Below are 23,584 nucleotides of genomic sequence, written 5' to 3'. Positions count from 1 at the left end.
TATTTTATTTTTCTGTAGGTGAAGACGAGGACGAGTTTGAGAATTTCATGCTACCCCTTACAGTTTCATTTGAAACTGTAACTCAGATATTCAACAATAGTTTTAAACAAGAGGAGGCAAAGGTAGGTTTATTTCAGTAATAGGGAAAGAAATTATTTATCAGTAAAATAAGCTAATTGTGAAGTAAATATTTCACATTTTTCATCTTTGCCATGTATGTGTGTCTGTAATTTTCTATATGATGTTGAAATAAAATGGCTGTATATGACTTCCTACAAGTCAACCTCTTACACATACATTTAGATTTTGGGAATGCTTTGACAATAAAGTGATCTCTTTTCAGCCATATTTATAATCAAAGAGACAGATTTTCCTCTTGTGGTATTTGGCCTGGTTCTTATGTAATACTCCGTCTTTCTGTGTATGTGTTTTTATTTTCTTCTTATGTATTAACATATTTATTTGTGGAGATTTGGAAAGATGTAATACACTTGATAAAACACTGCATCTTTAAAGTATTTTTTTCAAACAAGAATTTAATATATAAATCAAGACTTTATTAAATGGCTGGGCATATATGTATAAATAGGAACCGGTCTTGAAGTATTGCATCCTTAAACTGAACAAAGTGATTAGGATAACTGATAGCTAAATAAGGTTTTTATGTGCCTGTGGGAGCCATATTAGGATTGATTTGACAAGTCAGTTCAGCTGTGGCAACAGTCATAATATCTAACACAACATTATGTTTTATTAGTAAAATCCTTAAGTGTAGCAAGCTGTTTGTGTCAAAACAACAGTATATTTTAGGGGGGAAAGGACGTGCTAAATGGGAGTAGCAGCATCAGGAATGATAATACATTAGAGTAGTGTTGTGCTAAATAGATTCCCCTCCCCATAATGAACAAACAGTTAACAATGCACTCTAGAGTGCCCATTTCAGATACATTGCGTAATCTATGGGAAGCCCAAACAGATTTGCTATTTTAAAATATGATGGAAAGCTTAACAATGTATCACTATCTTTTCTTCTCTCCTTTTCCTGAAAATGTAAACTGTCATCAAACATGCTAGAAATGTTTGACAAATAATTTTTGTCCTGCTTAGTACACAACTCACATTTACAGAGCATGTATAGTTTATAACCACTTTGATTAAATTAACATCTTAGAAAATCTGAATACTTAGAAAAAATACTCATTGCTTCAGTGGGTACTGTGAAAAAGACCACATACCCCAGATTCTGTATTTGATCTTGCTTCTAGTATTTAATTTGTAAACTGCTTTTCACATGTTAAATAGAGAGAGTCCGGAAGTGTTTGCCTTTTATTTTGAAAATTATTGATTTTAACAATTAGTTCTAAGAGATCATTTTTAGAATCCCCCTCTTTGTAAGAAATTGCATTTATCTCATTTGAGGATTCTATTGTATTTAAAACAATTTTGCTGCAGTCCTGTCTGGTTTGTGAGAAACTGTTTTACTGAAGAAATTTTAATGGAGTTCCAGTGATATATCCCTAAACTAGCAAGTTCTTAACGACCCTGGAAAGTGACTGCTTGATTACACTTTAACGGTATTTGCAAATAAAATCACAAGTAATTAAAGGGAAATCTCCAGGCTTTTGAGCAAGTTTGATGCATGATAACTGCCTGATTCAGCTTCATCTAGAGTAATGCTGTGTAGACAAGAGCTACTGAGATCAATAGCAACATAATGATAGTGGCAGAATTAAGTGAGTAACCTGAGAACTGTGTCTTCAGAATGCATGCAGCTGCCACAAGCCAGGGCCACACAGTGCACTCCGTTCTTCCGTCCTAAATGTTCATCAAAAGACGCCCTGCAGGAAAATGGAGTTAGATGCTCTTTATTGCTGATCGTGTCTCTTGCCACATTTATCAGGGAAATTGGATTAGCAGTTGGCAGCTGCAGGTAGACAAGGTTCTGCAGTGATTAAATATGCAGCTTGGCTGCATTTGTTGTGACAGACCTTTAGTAAATTCTACTGTAAGCACCATCTGTCTAATTTATATAAAGGAAACTTGGTGCTTTAAGCTACTGATAAAGAACTAAATCTGTTGCTCTATCATAAACAAAACTTTTGCTCTAAATTCTTTTAAATATAATTTATTAGGTTACAGCTATTTTTCTATCATGATGAATAAATAATACATGCAAAAGTGCTTTCAGGTACTTCATTGTGCAAGAACTGGAAACAAAAACAGTTCAGTTCTCTTCTTCAATAAAATGTTTAGTATTCCAATCCACAGGGAGGTGACACTGTTAAAATATCACCATGAAAATGGCCCAAGACTGCCAAATTCATTTAATTTGTGGCTTTTACTAGGATTTTCTAACTGGCTGTTTTTTTATATTTCTGAAGTACACAGCTGAAAAATGATCACAACAAGGGAGCTCTTCCTCATTGAACTACATTTGCGGTTAACAAACCTGTATATAAAACATACTTTTAAGTTTGTTTTCCAGTAAAATCTAATATAATTGAAGAGGACCTTAGTGTTTACCGTGAGCTTTTTTCCATTTTGAAATGAAGGGGGGTGGGGGGGAGGGGAAATCATAGTATTAAAACTACTGTCATTTTTTCCCCTCAAAAATATCTGGATTTGCCCTGACATTCCAGTTAAGTAATATATTGACTGGCTAGACTGAACCTCAGTGGTGCTTTTATGTTAGTTATGACATCCTCAGTTTTGATAGGAATGAATGAAAACTGTATCGGAGGAAGAAGGGCAGTTAAATAGCAACATGCTATCTTTAGCTGGTTCGTAAAAACTCCATACTGTTAAATTATTTAAAATCCTTGATTTTCAGCTAGCACACATTAAAAGTTTTCACACTAAGTGCCAAATGTTGCAAACAGCACTTTAACAGAATGATTTTGCTTTGATCCCTGTAGCAGTTCCTGAATAATTTATCACAGGTTATTGCCTTAATTCTGGAGAGGGATAGAGCAATAAAGGCAGATGAAAACACTCCAGTTGAAACACCTTGGGGCCTGCTCATTCCTCTGACACGGCTCTTTTGTTGGAACTATTTAGAGGTTATTAAGACGTGTCTCCAGAATTAAGAGTATGCTGTAAGGATGAAGACAGCCATCTTAATTCTAAAGACAAAGCACAATGACCCTTCACCTTTTTTTTTCTTTGTTGTTATTATATAGTAGAATTATGAGGGTAATATTATAGCTGCACCCAGTAGTGCCACTGTAGTTAAGGGTCTGTCAGACTTTCCATTACAAACCCCATTTTGGGGGTGGGTGGCGTGAGTGGTATCTCGTCTGTTTCAAATTGCATTAGTCAGAAACTTGGCACACACTGTCAAGCCACAATTCCTATTTGGGCTTTCCCCCCCCTACAAATATTTAAATGTTCAGTTCTTTTCCATTTAGAAATTCAGAAAATAATGTTTGTTTAGGATTTTAAACCATAATGTCAGAATTTAAAAAAATAAATAAATAAATAAATAAAAAAGGACCTTTAAATTACTCTAAAGTAGACCTACCATTTTTTGGTTTGTGGATGGAAGAATACTTTGAAAGAGGCTAGTTATTTCATTAGTATGAAAATCAGTTTATAAGCCAGCATTCTGACTACCTAAAATTCCCCTGCCATTTCTCTTGGATACAGTGTTCTTCGCTTCTGAGTCTAAGCTATTGTCTGGTGTTGCTGTGTGCTGCTAAACAGCTGTCACCTTGCACCCAGATATGACTGCATTTCAGCTGTGAATGAAGTGATCCCTTTATATGCTGCTTATATTATTCTGTTACATTTACAAAACATGTTAGGAACCCTCAAGATAAGGCCCACAAGGTGCTGTCTAAGTGTATAGTGTTGTTTACTATTTTTCTTAACAATTTTTACACCCACTAGTGTCATTTGCAAATTCGTAATGGGCTAATAAACCAGAATATATTGGGAGTTTAATCCCTATTCTGCCACACCTGTGTAAAACTCAACCGCAGTGAGCAGAAGATCTTAGGTGAAAGGGCAGGAGCACCACCAGCTTTTCTGCTGCCCTAGGTGGCGGAAGGTCCCACCCCGAAATGCCGCTCCCCCCCTCCCGAGGCGGCGGAAGGTCCCACCACCGAAATACCGCCACGGTCGCCGCCCCCCAAATTGTAGTGCGGTCGCCTAATGGGTTGCGCCGGCCCTGTGAAAGGGCCCGGATTTTACCTGGATACACTATGTGGTTAGGGTGTCATTGTATGAGCAGTTTTGGCATCAGTGTACATATTCAGTATTACTACTATACAGAGTCTAGTTCCAGTGAATAACACTTCACCATTGAGTTTAGTGGGACTTTATGTACTAAGAATGTGTAATATTTTAAAGATGAGAAGTATATATTAAGAATAGTATAGATAACAGTGGATGGTGTTTATATAATAATAATAGTAGAAAGTAAAGATTCTAAAACCAAAGAAATTCAGTGGCTTTTCTCAAATCACTCAGTTGTTCATTAGTACTCAGTGGCATGTGAAATGACCTGCTGTTTCAAGGCCCTCTGGTAGAAGGGTACTGTGTCATCACTTTCTAAGTGTGGCATGCGCCCATTTAGTCTATAAGTCTTGCTACCCAGACGTTTCTTAAATGTTTTATCAGAAAGAATGTTTTTCAAAGAACAGTTGCTTTTCTAAATCAATGAATATGTACTTCAGGGTTGGTTAGTTGTGTGTGTATGTGTAGTCCCTGTTTCACAGGCCTCTGACCATGGGTTCATTCCTATCTTTGCCTGACTTCAAACAATGGCAAGTTCAAATGAGGTGCTAAATATCTTAGGAGTCTTTCTAGAGGCCCCTAGTTTTCCTTTGACATTCTTTCCTGATAGTCAGCCTTGCTTGTGGACCTTTTCTTTCTGTGGCTACAGTGTTTAAAAGAGCCAAGATCACTCTTGACTCCTCCACCTTCACCCTGCTTTGCTGGATGTGGATGTATCCTTTTTTGATGTTGCACCTTAGTATTGTTTAATAGGGGATGTGCAGCGTTGTTGTGAAGTTTTTTTACATAGGCCACACGTCTGCTAAATACTTATTTTCCACATGGAAGAATAAGTATATTAAATGCAAAAAGAACAGGAGTACTTGTGGCACCTTAGAGACTAACAAATTTATTAGAGCATAAGCTTTCGTGGGCTACAACCCACTTCTTCGGATGCATATAGAGTGAAACATATATTGAGGAGATATATATACACACACATACAGAGAGCATGAACAGGTGTGAGTGCTCATGCTCTCTGTATGTGTGTGTATATATATCTCCTCAATATATGTTTCACTCTATATGCATCCGAAGAAGTGGGTTGTAGCCCACGAAAGCTTATGCTCTAATAAATTTGTTAGTCTCTAAGGTGTCACAAGTACTCCTGTTCTTTTTGCGGATACAGACTAACACGGCTGCTACTCTGAAACCTATATTAAATGCCAAAATGTAGGTGAATGTCATGTTAATATTATCATTTTAGATCCCAGTTCTGCATGATGCTGAGCATTTCCTGTGAGGTAACCTCAACTCAAGTTAATGAGAATTGAGGGCTCTGAGCATCTTGCATGTTCAGGTCATTTGCACACTCAAAAACCAGGAAATCGGAATGATAAGGTTCTCATAGTAACCTTTATTTACCCGTGTTTCACATAGGACCCAATTTACCCTCAGAAAAACCTCTGCAACTCCCATTGAAGTCAATTGGACTAGTGCGTGCATACCTGAAAGTAGAATTCAGGCCTTGTGTAAGGTAACATTTAGTAGCATAACAAGTAATTTGCAGCACTCCATTCATTATGTGGGTGGGTTAAAGTTAATATGAGATCCTTATCTTTTGCATTTCTGGACTTACGAATATTTAACATTGTTACCAAATGCTACTTTATTGAAAGTTTTATATTTAGTTTCTCTTGATATTTTCACAAAAATGAAAAAAGATTAACACGTTAATTCCCCCTACTGGTTTCTCTGTGTGCGTCCACAATTGTTTAGTGAAACCCTGCAGTTATATGGTACTTCATAATGGAGCAGAAATACAAACCACACCTACAACACCAAACTAACATTCATACTACATATTTCTGTTGGTCAGCACGCCAGTATGGAATTTTAACTGGAATGGAAATTTCATGTAGTGTATGTTTAAAACTAATTTTTCATTCACTTATAATTTATTAATTCTTAAAATTTACACTACTTGCCTGAAAACCAGTCCTTTATGAGGATTACTACCTGGGAACTTTCAGCTGCTTTTCATTTTTGTCTGTACCCCAAAAACAGTTTTAAAATATTTTTACCGGGGGAAAAAAGTATATTTTTTTCTGTCACGGAATTTACTAAAAATGGGTGAATGGGTTTTGCTCAAAATTAAAAAAAAAATATTTTTTGACTGAGACCTAACTTGGAAAATGATATCTGAAAATATTTTTTCAGAAGGATACACGCATATGAAAATGGAGTATAATAGAAGTCTCAATGTAACCTTAACAATAGTTTTTTTGCGTCTCAATTAGTCTTATACCTCACATAAAATAATGCCAGCTCAAGTTAACTTTTTATTATTAGTATTATTATTTTAATATATTCATGCAAGAAGCACTTTTAAACTTTAATATGCAGCATTCATATATTATATTTTAGTTTGCCTTAGTCAAAGGTACAGTAAATTGAGTAACCTAAAATGTTCCCTAAGCATTTTGTTAGCATTACCACCATAAAACTTGGGCAGATTTTTTTTTTTTTTTTTTTATAAAGAACCTACGGTTTTCTATAGAGAAGGATTTGAGCGAGACATTTAAACTAATGAATCAAAATCAGATATGTGGTCATTATTGGCTGATTATTACTCCATCTGCTCTGTGCTAACGTGAAAATCAATTACTGTGTCTCTTTCCCACTGACAGCGTATGTTGATCGGGCTGGCAAGAGATCTTCGAGGGATTGCCTTTGCACTGAACACAAAGACCAGCTACACCATGCTGTTTGACTGGATGTATCCTTATTACACTATGACAATACCAGCTCTGTGCACAGAGGGATACCAGGCCCCTTGCATTAGTTTAATAGTGTGGCACAGTGGGGAAGAGGAAACAAAGCTAAATGAACTAATGTGTAATCAGCTAAAATTACAGCATAATGGCAACCATGCAGTTAACTGGGGGGGCAGCATTTGGAGAGAAACCACAGAGAGGTCACTTTTTTGTTGTATCACACTAATACCCCAGAAAATATACCTAAATGGTTCCCCTCCCCACCCCAAGCCTGTGATGTTTCCATAAACATACGTTGGCTCGAACGCAAAATATAATGTACCTACATTTGGTTAAAAATGACAGCAAAGACTGCTAAAAAAAAATGTTGCTTCCCAAGTATTAGTCCAGGAGGACCTCTGTATCTAGTATGATCTGGTCTTTCATTTAGCCAATAAGTATCCACTTACGTCAGTTTTATTAATATCATGACACACACACTTTTCTTGATGAGAAGACAACAGCTATATTGCAAAAATAAATGGTAATCTAGAGTTACAGTTTTTCTCAATATGCAAAGATCAGGACTACTGTGTTTGTTTTAATATACTGGTATACTTTTTTAGTGCTGTGCTAAAGTATCTAATAATACCCACTGGTATTTTGTTAGTACAACAGGGAGGTCTTTGATGTTTTTTAATAAGTGTATCAGTCATAAATTTTGTCATTTCAGTCATAGAATCATATTAATAAACTCACTATCCAAATATATAGTGAGATGAGTATGACAGTTTGTATGATTTAGACTTACTATGCATGATTGCTGTATATTTGTTTATTATACGGGTAAAATAACATACAAATACAATATTGTGCTTTATTAAAAACAGGGGGCTTTGAAATGGGATAATTTTAGACAAATGCTGAAAGTTTACTGTACACTGATAATCTGTTTTGAGAACACAGAACAGTATATCTTTCCAGAATTGTGACCAGGAATGTAGTTGAATATGGGCAAAAAGGTAGGAAGGCCAAGCCTGTGTTATGATCTGATCCAACTTCCGCTGAAATCAATGGACAGACTCGAGTGGGATCAAGCTATTCTCAAGAACTTTGCATGCTTTCAAGTAAGACAGTGTGTGGAATCAAGGCCTAAGACAATAAGAGGCCTCATCCTAACTCTATTTGAAATCAATGGAAAACTCCATTTAATTTCAATAGTAAAAGATGGAGCCACAAACTACTAAAATCAGGATGTAAGTATAAATTTTATGACACTGTCACACTTACATTATTAAACCTGAAAGAAATTTAAAATTCTAAAGTTGACTTTTTATGCTTTGTTCAGCATGGGCAGGAAAGAGAGATTACTATCAATTTAATTTTCAGTAAGTTTCATTTTCTGTTTCCTCTGCATTAAGCCAATGTTCATAGATTCTAAGCCCAGAGGGGACCATTGTGATCATCTAGTCTGACTTCCTGTTTAACATGGGCCTTAGAACTGTCCCAAAGTAATTCCTAGAGCAGATCTTTTTAGAAAAACATCCAGTCTTGATTTTAAAAATTGTCCGTGATGGAGAATCCACCTCTCCCCTTGATAAATTGTTGCAATGGTTAATTACACTCTCAAAAAATGTATGCTTTATTTTCAGTCTGAATTTGTCTAGCTTCAACTTCCAGCCATTGGATCATGTTATACCTTTCTTTGCTAGATCGAAGAACCCATTATTAAATATTTGTTCCCAGTGTAAATACTTACAGACTGTAATCAAGCCACCCCTTTACTGTCTCTTTGTAAAGCTAAATAGATTGAAGTTTTTGAATCTAGCACTGTAAGGCATGTTTTCTAATCCTTTAATCATTCTCATGGTTCCTCTCTGAACTCTCTCCAATTTATCAACATCCTTCTCGAATAGTGGGGACCAGAACTGGACGAGGTATTCCAATCAGTGTCAAAGAAAGAGGTAAAATAACCTACTGTAACTTCTTTTCTCCTATTCAAAGTGTGGCAATGTTTGCATTGCAAATAGTATAGGGAAATGTGTAAATTCAAACAGAGCCAGATTGAGGTCTCCTACAAGGAAACCCCTCAGGTTAGGAGAGGAATTCCAGCCAGAGTTTTCCTCAGGTCAGTCTATTGGTGGTGATCACAAAGTTTTTACCCCTTTGCAGAATGACCAGGGTCATCCACTGCTCAGAAACCCACAGATCTCCTCACTACCCTAATGATCCCTACTCCCCTGTCTGGCTGCTCCCGTGGAACCATACTGCTGGGGGCTCTCCAGCCTCTGGCTATCCCAGGACCCACCCTTTTTACGAAGAGGTGGGCTGTGCAAGAAAGGAAATGGAGCCTCAGGCTGTATTAGGCAATTCTCATTTGTCAGTCCTATGTTCTCTCCCTGTGCAATACTGCAAAGCTCCCTCTGTGGGACCAGGAATGGTGGAGGGGATTGCAATATAGGGGTGGCTGATCTCCACTGCTTTTGCAAAAGATAGATCCATGCCTGGAGGGTCAACATGCCATAGAAATCACCATGCTGAGTCAGAACAGTGGTCCATCTAGCCCAGTATCCTGTCTTCCAACAGGAACAAGGCAATTACAAGTGATCCATTCCCTGTCATCCAGACCCAGTTTCTAGCAGTCATAGGTTTAGGGACATCCGGAGCATGGGATTGCGTCCCTGACTGTCTTGGCTAATAGCCATGGATGGACCTATCCTCCATTAACCTAATTATTTTTTGGAACCCATTTGGTCCACTCCATACCTGAATCCAGGATGGTTTCCATTGTTTTTCATTTCCTGAACACCTGTTCTTAATATTAATTTTTTTTTTTTTTTTTTTTAACAAACCCTAGATGTTTTATTTGGACTGCCAGACGGCATTCCTTTAATTGACCTTAACAATAAAAAGATTAATATATACACAGTAAGAAGAATTAATTTCTCCAAGGCTTTTCTGAGTCCCCTCGTTTTCTATATTCAGTTGATTCTTTTTCCTCACCAGGGCCGGCTCTGGCTTTTTTGCCGCCCCAAGCAAAAAAAAATCGGGGCGGCCAGAACGACAAAGCAAAAAACAAGAAAAACCCTGTGGTGCGGCTGGAGCAGCAAAGCAGGAAAAAAAATAAAAAACTGCGGCGCAGCTGGAGCCAGGGTGCAGGGGGACTCCCTGCACTGCAGCCATGCCCCGGCTAGCGGGGGAGAGGGGGAGGGAGCGGGGGGAGAGAAAGAAGGGGGGCAGCCAGGGCTTCAGCGGGGAGGGAAGGACGTGGGCTGAGCTGCCGGGCTTGCTACAGACCTGGCACCGGCTGGGGCAGACGGAGCGCACAGCCCGCTCCCTGAAGGGCGCTCCCCTCCTCCGCGCCGCTGCCCCCTACAGGGCGGCCGGATCAGCGAACAAAACAAAACAAAAAAGCAGCCGTGCTGCCTTAGGATTGGGCGGAATGCCGCCCCGTAGAATCTGCGGCTCGGCTGGTGCCTGGAGCCGGCCCTGTTCCTCACATATCTGTACACACGGACACAGAAAATATTCCCCTATCACCTTTGGCTGTAAACAAACAAACAAATTCATGCTTCTGTTCAGTGCATTTAGCTTCTGCTGGAGTCCAGCTCCATCCTCATATTGATATCAGTAATATGGCAGAGTAAGCTGCCATCATGTCAACTCGTATTTACTGGGTCTAAAGGGTGTAAGTTACAATGGTATGTGTGGTGGGGAGGGGAGAAAGAGGTTTCTTTTCATTTGAATAGGGATTTTTATACTTAATTAACATTGTAGTATATAAATTAATAACCTTTAAGTGTTGAATTGTTTGTGTTGACATGCTACAATTGTAACTGCCCAAGTCTAATAATAACAGTTGTTTTCAAACAAACATTCCCCTGGTTTGAAAACCTTAAAGTGAGACTAACTATAAACAAAAATGAAACTGAGATGATATTCATTACCTAAACTCAGAGAAATGCAGCAAATAGGCAGTATAAATAGACAAGAGAAAATTTTTAGTTTTAATAATCTAAGTTGTTAGTAAGGTAAATAAAGGAGGTTGTTTGGAAGCATTAATTTTAAATCAGTGGTATAAGAGTTCAGTGGTTAATATAATACTTTATCTCAAGTGTGGCTGGAAATATTTTGATTCTAATCTCTTCCCATTGATTTCAAGAGAGTTACACATATAATGAACCTTTGAGGATCAAACCTTTAATTTTTTAAGTTGTTCCAGTTTTAGGTCATAGTTTTTTTTCCTTGTATCTTATTTCTGATTTGAATAAGTATCTGGAATTTTACTTTTGTCCAGTAGATGGCAAAAATGAGCAGAAATGAATTATTTTAAGTCTTTTGGTTTTGTTTTTGATCTGGAAACTGTTGTGTCCTATATTTTACCATAGATTATGCTGATATTAGGGTCATGGTTTGAAGGTGAATTGTCAGTATGCTGAAAGCTGTGTTAGATTGCCAAATAGGGTTGTTTTGTAGCAGGCTTGCTTATACTAATTGAGTTTCTGTAGCAAATCAGGCTCCTTGGAAAAAGGCCAAAGGCTTTTCATAATTGTATTGACAGGAAAATGAATATGATAAATGGTGTTCATTCAGTTGAGACAAGATTTATTGTTTTCCTCTGGGCAAGGGATGAAGAGCAAATATTTATAATAATAGTAAAATTTGTTTAAAAGTTGTATTATTCAATCTCTCAAAAGGCTTTATTAAAATATTTCCAAATATTTTAAAGTATTTTCCTATGGTAACGTTTGGGAACTTCCCAGAGAATTCCATTAATGAAAGATGAATAAGTAGATGATACAAAAATAAATAAATAAATATCCTGGATATGAAAGTCATTTATTCTTCCTGAAATATTGATATGTCAAGTTGTCAATGATGATTCCAGTATTACAGCTTCTGAAAGTTTATATGCCTTTTATATTCAGAAATGTGGTTTGTATAATTTGTAGGGCAGGCCTAAACATGCAGGTGAAACCTTCTATAAAAGCATGTCCTGTTTAAAGTAAAATCAGAATCCATTTTTATTAATGGAGATTATCCCACTGATAAAATATTTTGTTTTGCTATTTACTTCAAGATGATGTTTGTAAAATGTGAGTGTATTACCTGTAGCACTCTACAGCAGGGGTCGGCAACGTTCAGCACGTGGCTCGCCAGGGTAAGCACCCTAGCGGGCCGGGCCAGTTTATTTACCTGCTGACGCGGCAGGTTCGGCCGATCGCGGCCCCCACTGGCCGCGGTTCGCCATCCCGTGCCAGTGGGGGCGGTGGGAAGCCGCAGCCAGCACATCCCTCGGCCCGCGCCGCTTCCCGCCGCCCCCATTGGCCCGGGACGGCGAACCGCGGCGAGTGGGGGCCGCGATCGGCCGAACCTGCCGCGTCAGCAGGTAAATAAACTGGTCCGGCCCGCTAGGGTGCTTACCCTGGCGAGCCGCGTGCCGAACATTGCCGACCCCTGCTCTACAGTGACAGCAAGCTGAAGTTTAAGGTCCCCGATCTGTCCATGGGGAGCTGGTGCAGGATCAGGGTTGTACCCAGATATTTTGTTACTTTCGATCAATGTTTCTTAAAACTAGTTGGGTACCCTCTTGGTAAATTTTTCAGCTGTTCCTTTCAACTGACATCAATTATTTAATGAGCTTTAATGCCTGTGAAATAAGCAAGTTTGTAGTAAGAAAATGTCTTGCTGGACTTAAATTACCTTATTAGGCTGACTCAGGGTTTTAGTCAGCAAAGCTAAAGTAACACTAGTATATAAAAAAGATGGTGATCTGTGTTTGGAGTTTCCTCTTCTTTATGTGAACTTACAAGTAGGTGTGGAACATTTTGTTTTAAATAACCAATATACTTCTGTTTTTAAATCACTGTTCTAATAAATATCTAAAGATTCATCTCCTGTGTCCTTAAAAAAATAATTCCATATGCACGGGCATGAGACATTTTATAAGACTGTATGCAGAGGATTAGTCAAGAAAAAATATTCACATTTTTACATAAGCGATAGCGTTTCCCGTTTAAAACCATTATAGATTTTAAAGTATTAAATTGTCATATTTTTTTCCAATTAGTTTATAAGTTAAGTGCTGATTTAGAAGAGCTAGACAATCAGTTCTAGATATTTCAGTCCTGTATCCACAGGGGAAGAGGCAGTATAGGTTTTCCTTTAAGCAACCAGCCTTTCCTCTGCATCCAGTCTTTAGCCTGTCATAGAGAGCCCCTTAGTGTCCCTTGCATTGATAGATTCTATGATGATGGTCACTTGTGTACATTAGCGTACTAAAGCTGATTTTATTTTAAATTGCCTTGTTATTATTTATTTGTCTGACCATAGCACTTAGGAGCTCTAGTCTTGGACCAAGATCCCATTGAGCTAGGTGCTGTACAAACCCAGACCAAAAACACCGTCCCTGCCCCAAAGATCCTTTGCTGTTTGCATTTCACTCACCTTGGACAATGAAAATCAGTTAGTCAGTTTTGCTTCGTGAATTAGCAGGATTCCACAATGTTTGAGCATGTAAACACTGCAGATGGGTGTTTAAAAACAAGTCAAAACTGTTTTCACTGGAATTTTTAAAAATAATAAATCATGGAAATATTTTTCTTGATCCAAAGTTTTGTAAAATCTGGTTTCTGCCAGTGAATGTAGATGTGACACTTGAACTTTTGAGTTCTGACATCCCCGTTTATATAATGGAGTTGCCAGCTCAGAATGCCCAGTTGTGTCTGTCTCCAGCATGCTGGCTGATACAGTTTTAGAAGAATTCAAAGATTTCACAAGTGCTCAGCTACAGCTTTGAATGCACTAACAAAAGTGGCTTTTGTTCACAACGGGTTTTAGCAGTAAGTGCAGTTGAACTGGTGCTGAATATGGTTTAAAGTCAAAAGCAAACTGTTCAGCAGCATTTCAGAAACTCTGGTTAAAAGCTGCTCCCCCCCTCTGGTGGTCCAGAGACAGCTTGGGCACATAGCACTGTCTCACCACCCCATTTTCAGTTGCTAAATTATATTAAAAGACCAGTAGAAACACATTGAATATTTTCCTAATGTTACTTTTCCATGTAAACTATTGATGTAGTTGTCACAAGGCTGCAGTGTAAGCATGAATGGGAGGGGTTGGCATTATGCATGCTCTGGTATGCATTTCAGAACTCCTGTTCTAAGGCCTTGCCCTCTGACAGAGAGAGCCCACTGAGTAGCCTTGAGCAATTACTTTTATCCAAGGGCACTCTCATATGGGATTCTGTAGGGGTCCATCTTGGCCCTGTCAGCATATATGAGGCCATTGGGAGCGGCAGTGAGGAAGCATGAATTAGGGTGCCTTCTGTATTCAAATACCACCCAACTTTACGTGCCTATGCCTCCCAGTCAACTGGTGCATTTTGAATGCTTTAGCCAGTGTCTGGGTGAGAGTGGTCTGGCTGGGAAGCATTTCCAATAAAATGAAGGTGATGTTCACAGATTTATGAAAGTAGCCAAAGATATGGCAACGATTGTGTATGCCCCAGAGGGTATTTGGCCATGTTTTGTTACTTATGTACACAAGGTGGCTGTCAGATTTGAATCCCAATTATTTTTTTACAGAAATCTTGATGGTAGATGCAACCATGTTAAGTCTAACAAAAAGAAAAGACCTCCTAGAATGGGACAGAGGCAACTCTTTAAAGAGTGTTTCAGATATCAGGCTCTTCTGCTTTATACTGCTGATGCCTCCAGAGCCTCAGGCAGATGGCAGCAAAAACTCTCCAGAGTACTAGGACAAACAGACAGAATTAGCCAAAATGCTTTCCTTCTCAGAGACAGCAATATCATTCATCAGCAGTACCACCTATGATGACATTAGTCTCCACCAGAAGGGCCCTATCGACTCAAGGCAGGGCTTGATTAATTTTTCTCCCATTTAAAGTGAAATGTCTTTTGGGGTAAATATTGTCATTTAAAATACAAAACAAAACCCCTTCCCAAATCCCCAGCAGATAAAAGACCCCCAGGGCAGCTCCAGAAAAGACAATAGGAAATCTTTCCAGCACAAATATAATATAAACTTTCACCGGCTTTCCTGATCCAACTGACCTGTGTTAAGTCTAACAGACATACAGGAAAGGTTGTTCCCTTCACCTCTGTGGCTGAGAAAATAGTTCAGACTCTATGGCCTATTTGGTCCTTGGCTTCCTTTAGAGACTGCCTGCCAGGGTGCCAGTTAATACCAGTTATGGTGGGTGCAGCGAGTGTATAAACGCATTGTCTGCTGGAAATTGGATACAGCCCAGAAATTAATTTTCTATACACACACAAAACTCTTTCCTTTGCCTGAAATTATGCCAGTTGTGTATATATTCCAAATATGATTTATTCAATAGCTTACCTATTTTGTACTTAATTTTTTGGATTTCCAAGGGATTTATTCTTCCAGGCACTGACAAATTTGGATGTATGGGTCCAGAGCCTCATCTAGGGTAAACTGGCATAGTTCTGTACCTGGCTCACCATAGTGGCATTGAGGTAAAGTTAATCTGAAAAATATTAATTTTTGGCATTTACATTCTTTAACTCATTTTATGAAAGATACACATCATACCTTCCCATTCTACAAAGAGCTATTGAGCTGTGGTATCGTGAAGCAGCATGTACAACTCCGATCTTGAAGCTTATGGCAGAGCTTCTGCAAAACAGGTAACGAGCATGTGAGAGCTGGGTAAACAATAAGTGGCACTTACTTTGTTCTGTCTACATTTTTATATCATGCCCATTATGGAGGTATCCTGACTTTCTTAACTTTCTCTTTAATGTCTTTTCGGACTGTGCTATGGAACAGGAACTAGAGAGACCACAGCTCCACCAGTGTTCTTGTTTTGATTTGCTACAATGGTAGCCATTAAAAAGTCAACCCTTAAAGATGCAACATAGGATAATCTGTGACACTGCATTTATTTACTATTCAAAATAGACTGAAATAACTCAGATACATCTCAGGTGCCATGATGTGGTAACCATAGTTAAATGTTGACTTTTTAATGGAGATCACTGAAAATAGTTGACTGTCTAATTTCTGTCTTGTGTTCCTTGCAACCTCTAAGTAACACTAAATGTGCTTTGTGGCTTTAAACATGTGTAACCTACTTTTACAGTTCCCCCCAAAGAAAATACAATTTCCACGTACATTTGTATGCTGAATGCTTCACTTATTCAGACTGGGGAAGAAAGGCATCTAGGACAACAGTATTTCTAACCAACTTTTATATAATTTTTCCCTCTCTGTGAAATCCTCTTGGCACTTGCTGGCTCATGGAAGAGATCCCAGAATGATTTTCTGATCTGATGTAAATACCTTGGATTGCATGTGTTTCAGGCTATGTCTACACTGCAGTTAAAAATCCGTGGCTGGCCCGTGCCAGCTGACTGGGGCTCATGGGTCTGTTTAATTGCAGTGTAGCCATTGCACTGTAGCCCAAGCTCTGGGACCCTCCCACCTTGCAGGTGTGCTAGAGCCCAGTCTTCAGCTTCAGCCCAAATGTTAATACCACAATTAAACAGCCCCTTAGCCCAAGCCAGCTGGCACGGGCCAGCTGCAGGTTTTGAATTGCAGTGTAGACATACCCTAAGTGAGCCTTCTGTTATTTATAATGCCACAGAACCAGAACATTTTGTGATATCCTCATGGAATCTGCGGATGCTAAGAGGATTGCCCAAAGGGAGAAGAGACTTTGGAAGGGGAAAATGAAAGGGAGCGGGGGGATTAAAATGATTCTCTGCTGGAGACCCCCATGAGCTGTATAGATGAGGCTTTCATCAGAGAAATCTGTGCTTTCCTCAGTTTCTATTTTTCCCTTGCAAGTTCATCTTTAAAAGAAAACAGATTAAAAACTGTTTAAAACAAAACACAAAATGCTTAACTGAGTGATGGACCACTGGTTCTACAAAGTTCAACTCTGGCCCCAAGAAAGTTAGTGAGTATCACTGGAGTTTAAGCCCTGAATGTCATCACAGACCTTCCAGGTCAGTTCTCAGTGTCTTTTGCATTTGTGGATTGGCTTGCTGTGACATTACCTATTGTTTGTGTAGGTTAATTTCCTCTTTTTATCATGGTAAGAGTGTAATAAAGTACTTTTAAAAGTTTAATCTCTGATACCTGATACACCATATTCTGTAGACTATTTAACAGTGCTGCAGCTTATTTCAGAGATAAGGTAGTTAAGAAAGAACCTATAAGAACACCAATAAGACTAAACAAAAGCAAAGTGATGCTAGAACAATAAATCTCATGCAAGGGACAGCTTTTCAAACTACTCTCCATATTCTTGCTATTCCTCCATCTACTCGAATTTAGAAAATCTGCATTGCTTGCTTAAGAGAACATCACTTGGGGTGGATTTCTTCTTTGTGTGCTGCCTTAGCCTTTACAGGTTAAAATGCATTAGACAATACACTATGACAGGGTTAAAATATGTTATGGAGTATCAGTGTATGCATTATGCTGCTGTGATATTGATACTGAAATTTGCACCTGTAAATAAGGATCCTGGCAGAAAAATGTGGATTGCAGCAAAGCAAGGTACCCACAACTTCCTTTGCACTAGGGGTCCTACAAGCACCCCGCAAAGCACCAAAAATGGATGACACACAACTAGGGCAGCCAAGGGATGCTCTGATTCAGTGCATTCATTGGCAGGGCTCCTGTGCAGTTCCCAATAGAGATTAAGGGTAAAATTTATATAAGTGACTTAGGAGCCTACGGTTGTGTAGATGAACAGTTAGTGCATGTCAAACTGTGGTGTAAAGACGGCACAGTAGCCTGACATCCACTGGCTGTCCACGTGGACTCTGCTACCATGCACTGAAAGTTCCTAGTGCACTTTGATCTACTCTCATTTCAACTGTCTAACTGTAAGTCAACAAGAGCTTATAAATAACTTATGAAAACGAGACTAGAGTCTTGTGATCTACTTCAGTGCTTCTCAAAGCCAGTCGGCCGCTTGTTCAGGGAAAGCCCCTGGCGGTCTGGGCCGGTTTGTTTACCTGCCGCATCAGCAGGTTCGGCCGATCGCGTCTCCCACTGGCCGCGGTTCGCCGCTCCAAGCCAATGGGGGCTGCGGGAAGCAGCGGAGGCCGAGGGACATGCTGGCCGCCCTTCCCGCAGCCCCCATTGGCCTGGAGCGGAGAACAACGGCCAGGCGGGAGCCACGATCGGCCGAACCTGCGGACGCCGCAGGTAAACAAACCAGCCCGGACCACCAGGGGCTTTCCCTGCACAAGCGGCCGACCGGCTTTGTGAAGCACTGAAGTAGATCACAAGACCCTAGTCTCGTTTTCATAAGTTATTTATAAGCTCTTGTTGACTTACAGTTAGACTTAGGAACCTTAGTGCTAAGTCACTTCTGAAAATGGGGCTTAGTCTTCAAAATCACTTAGGGGCTTTTGAAATTTTTACCTTAAAGCTACCTTTCTCCTGGGATTCTCCCAGGGGAGGGCATTGATGAAAACTTTGCTTTCCCTCCCAGTGGTTATATCCATATTGAGTACACAATAGCTTTTTCTGGCCTATGGAGATGGTGTACCAGCACAAGCAGAGGTGAGATAAGTCTATGGTATGATCTCTTTCAGGTCTGAGTATATGCATTGAACTGCACTCTTGCATCTGGCTTACATTTGGGCTTCTCTACAAGATGGGGTAATGCCCACTTACAGTCAAAAGTGTGCTAACATGTTTAGCATTAATTGGTCCATGTAGACCGTGCTGGTGTGCACTAAAGGTTCCTTAGTGTGCTTTAACACTTTAGTGCACACTAACAGGGTCTACGTGGACCAATTAATGCGCAGCACATTTGTGCACTTTAGAAATCACACCCCCATAAGTGCACATTACCCACCATGTAGAGGATGCATTTATATAATTGAATTCCTAGTGGGAATTAACTGATGAAATAAGCTATTGGAATATAGTAGTTAAGGTAAGAGTATAAACTAATTGTTTGTATTAGGAAGAATTTGTAGCATTCCTCTGAACTGCAAATAAGCCAAAGGTGCTCACTAGGAATTTGAAAGCTTATTATTATTATTAGAATCATAGAACTGTAGGGCTGGTAGGGATCTTGAGAAGTCATCAAGTCCAGCCCTCTGTGCTGAGACAGGACCAAGTAAACCTAGACCATCCTTGACCAGTGTTTGTCCAACCTGTTGGGGACTCCCCAGCCTTGCTTAGAAGCCTGTTCCAGAGCTTAACTACCCTTAGGCTACGCTACGGGGGGGATCGATTTCAGATACGCAAATTCAGCTACGGGAATAGCGTAGCTGAATTCGACGTATCTGATCCGACTTACCCCGCTGTGAGGACGGCGGCAAATCGACCGCCGCGGCTCCCCCGTCGACGGCACTTACTCCTACCTGGGCTGGTGAAGCACGTGCGTCGATTCGGGGATCGATTATCGCATCCCGACGAGACGCGATAAATCGATCCCTGAGAGATCGATTTTCTACCACCGATCCGGGCAGGTAGTGAAGACCAGCCCTTAGAGTTAGAAAGTTTCTCCTAATATCTAACCTAAATCTCCCTTGCTGCGGATTAAGCCCATTACTTCTTGTCCTACCTTCAGTGGACATGGAGAATAGATCAATGCCCTCTTTAGAACATCCTTTAACATATTTGAAGACTGTTACCCAGTCTCCCCTTAAGTTTTCTTTTTCTCAAGATTAATCACACCCAGATTTTTTAACCTTTCCTCATAGGTCCGGTTTCCTAAACCTGTTGTCATTATTGTTGCTCTCCTCAGGACTCTACAATTTATCCACGTCTCCTAAAGTGTCGCACCCAGAAATGGACACAGTACTCCAACTGAGGCCTCAACAGCACCGAGTAAAACATTACCTCCTGTGTCTTACGTACAACATTCTTGTTAATACCACTAAGAATGATATTAGCCTTTTCCCAACTGCATCACATTCTTGACGCATGTTCAATTTGTGATCCACTCTAACCCCCAGATCCTTTTCCGCAGCATTACGACCAGTTTTTTGTTTGTTTTTAGGAATGAGCACATTGCTAATTTTTTCTCACTGTGACAATGTGAATATTTTTGCTGTTATTTTTTAGGTCACAGCGTTTAAATTTTGATGTATCATCTCCTAATGGAATTCTTCTCTTCAGAGAGGCTAGTAAAATGATTTGCACTTATGGTAGGTATCTGTTAATGTTTTCTTTGCAGTATAATTCTTTGACTGTTTTGTGAGGTAAAAGCCCCATTACTTTCATTCCCTTGAGCCTTGATGTATTTGTGAAAAGTTAACGGAGTATGAAGTGTTACGGCCAATATCAGCACATTATCCTGTACTCCTTGTCTGATACATACCGTAGGAGCTCAATTACACTCATAGACCATGGAGGGCACTACTTACATCATTTGTTTCTTGCAGACATGCATTCCACTCAGATGTGTGCACTCCCAGGTCACCAAAGCCAGAGAAATTTGCTTAGCAGTACCAGTAGAGGCAGCACTTGTTCCCTTTGCCTCATAGCTCCTCCTCTGGCTATATAACAATGGCGCTGCCCCAGCCCCCCTCAGTTCCTTCTCACTGCCCGCAGCTAGAGTTGGAGTGCTCTGGGTAGTGTTTCTTCACACTGCCCCTTGTTTCTCTCAATTATTGATAATTTATTCTAAATGATTAGTTAGTGGTTTTTTAGTAGTACGTTAGGTTAGTTAGCTGTCGTTTCCTGGTGGAATGCCTTCCCCAGGCTTTAAACATTGCCCATCATGGGCAGGAGGGAGAGGGGGCTATTCCAAATAGTGATCCCCATATACAGTGTTTGTTGTGCCTGGGAGAGGGGCACATTAAGGACAGGTGCTCTATCCCTAAGTCTTTCAAGAAAAGGACACAGGTAGCAAGGGATCTGAGACTCAAGCAGCACCTGATGGAGCAAGCCATGAGGCGTACGTCAGCACCAGAGAAAGAAAACACAGCCATCATTGGAGCCTCAAAGTGCCAGTGTTCCTCAGCAGAACTCAGAGGCGGCCTTTTGATGTTGTCTCAATACCAGGGAACGGGTAAGAGGTCCAGCTCCCTCATGGGTACTCGAGCAGCCATGGTGCCAGTCAGCAGCCAGTGAGAAATCATGTCAAGAGAAGAGCAAATCTGCTCCCAAGGACAAAGAGGTTGGATCTCATAGGCAGAAAAGTTTATTTGACCTCCTTACAAAGGGGGGAGGGATAGCTCAGTGGTTTGAGCATTGGCCTGCTAAACCCAGGGTTGTGAGTTCAATCCTTGAGGGGGCCACTTAGAGATCTGGGGCAAAATCAGTACTTGGTCCTGCTAGTGAAGGCAGGGGGCTGGACTCGATGACCTTTCAGGGTCCCTTCCAGTTCTATGAGATAGGTATATCTCCATATATTATTATTATTATTATATTATAAATCGCAAATCAACAGGCATTGTTCTCAAGATATAACTTTGTAAATTGGGACGCTGACAAAATTCATGGAGCAATTGCCCGATTCTTCTAGGGAGGACTTCAAGGCATTTGTAATGGAGGACAGTCTGGGGCCCAAGACATCATTGCAGTCAGCCCTAGACTTAGCTGACACAGCCTCCAGAGTTGTGGCTACTGCAATCATGATGAGAAAAGCATTGTGGTTGCATAATTCAGCATTGTCTCCAGATGTACAACAGAGTGTAAAGGACCTTCCTTTCGATGGTTGACCTCTCTTTTCAGATAAAACGAATGAGACTTTGCATTCATTTTAAAGACTTGAGTGCAACAAATGTGGTCTTCGGGAATTTATATCCAAGCCTCAAAAAGATGCCAATTTACTGGGCAACAACAGCAGAAATACTGTTCCCCAGCGATATTTTAGACAGACACCTTACCAACCGAGGCAAGACTACCCCAGGAAAGGAATAGATCTCACAAGAGAACATCTTCAGGGTCTAGTTTTACTCAGCCACTCCATCCCCCTCCATCACAGGGCAGAGAGCCTATTTGACTAGCATGTCAGGAGCAGCAGACCAGTTGTAAACATCCTAACTCCATCACCTCAGTTTGGGGACAGGGTAGCCCACTTCTACAGTGCCTGGGAAATAATAACCATGGACAAATGGGTCCAAGACACTGCATTTGGGTTACGCCATACAATTTCTATCCATTCCCCACTCCAACCCTCCAATCTCATCCCTTTTCAAGGACCCCTCTCACAAGTAATTGCTTTTCAGCAAGTTCTCTGTGTGCCCTGGGAGCTATAGAGGAGGTCCCTCATCAATGTGCTGGATGAGGCATCTACTCCCGATATTTCCCAATCCGCAAGTCCAAGGGAGGAGTGAGACCTATCCTCAATCTCCGCAATCTCTACAGATACATCAAATATATCAGGTTATGCATGGTTGCTTTGGCTACTATTCCTTCTGATCTGAATTGTAGCAATTGGTTTGCTGCTCTTGATCTCCAAGACACTTATTTTCATGTGTTGATCTTTCTGGGCCACAGGAAGTTCTTGAGATTCCTAGTTGGCAATCGTCATTGCCAATATACGTTTCTCCCCTTTGGCCTGTCCGTGGCTCCGTGTGTCTTTACCAAATGCATGATGATGATAGCTGCCCATCTCAGGAGGAATGGAATTCATGTCTTCCCATACTTGGATGACTGGCTAGTAAGAGGAAAGTCTGAGAAGCGAGTCCTCAGTCACATCCCATTCATGCTGGATCGTTTCGATCTGCTGAGGCTGATCCTGAACAAAAAGAAATCAGCACTGAACCCTATCCAAAAAATCGAGTTAAATTGGGCCCTACCAGACTCTACAAATTTGAGGGCCTTTCTCCTGTGCAAACGATTCTGTAAAATTCAGCATCTGTGACTGAACCTCCAATTGCATCCTACACTCTCCAGCAATTGTTGAGACTAGTCCAGCATTCAAGTTACCATTCAATAGACGTTCTTGTGTGAGTACCTCAGGAAATACTGAACTCCCTGCAGTGGTGGACAATTCAGGACAATGTGTGTCAGTGGATTCACTTTGTCTGACCCATGCCTACAAGAATGTTGGTCACCGATGCCTCTTCCATAGGCTGGAGAGTGCATCAGGGATTGTGGACGGAACAGGAAGCATCCTCTCATATCAATGTACTGGAGATTCAGGTAATATATAACATGTGCCAGGCCTTTCTCAATCACATCCAAGGAACAACTGTGCACATACTCACGAACAATACCATTGTGATATACAATGTCAACAAGCGTCAAAGAAAATATCATGCTGGTAGCAGCTCACTTACGAGGGTCTCAGAATCAGCTGGCTGATCACCTCAGCAGTACCTTCTCAGACAGTCACGAGTGGTCGCTAAAGAACAGTGTGCTCAGGGCCCTCTTCGAAAAATGGGGCCTCCCTTTCATCGACCTATTCACGACAAAGGACATAAGGAAATGTCATCAGTTCAGTTCCCGAGCAGGGTTCAGTCTGAGATCCCTCACTGCATTTCATCTGAATTGGGGTCCAAGTCTGAAGTATGCTTTTTCTCCCTATCGCTCTAATCCCTCAGGTTATCCTCAAAATCAAATTGGGCCATACCAAGCTGATCCTGATTGCCCCAGCATGGCCGAAACAATGTTGGTTCTCCAGCCGTGTACTGTCAGTT

The 23,584-nt window shown here is 40.5% G+C and overlaps 1 protein-coding gene across 3 annotated transcripts in view; it reads left to right on the top strand.

Moving 5' to 3' along the window:
• The window catches only part of RANBP17 (RAN binding protein 17), a 254,633-nt gene that overhangs the window by 172,369 nt on the left and 58,680 nt on the right, over window positions 1-23,584 (top strand). For all 3 annotated transcript variants that reach the window (XM_065409394.1, XM_065409393.1, XM_065409392.1), the window contains 4 exons: window positions 19-122; window positions 6,906-6,994; window positions 15,536-15,643; window positions 20,058-20,140. In XM_065409394.1, the coding sequence (XP_065265466.1) occupies window positions 19-122; window positions 6,906-6,994; window positions 15,536-15,643; window positions 20,058-20,140 (384 nt within the window). The remainder of the gene's footprint in view (window positions 1-18; window positions 123-6,905; window positions 6,995-15,535; window positions 15,644-20,057; window positions 20,141-23,584) is intronic.

This window comes from Emys orbicularis, chromosome 8 (assembly GCF_028017835.1).
Source record: "Emys orbicularis isolate rEmyOrb1 chromosome 8, rEmyOrb1.hap1, whole genome shotgun sequence".
In the NCBI taxonomy this organism is placed as follows: Eukaryota; Metazoa; Chordata; order Testudines; family Emydidae; genus Emys; species Emys orbicularis.
This window is presented reverse-complemented; position numbering and strand designations above follow the sequence as displayed.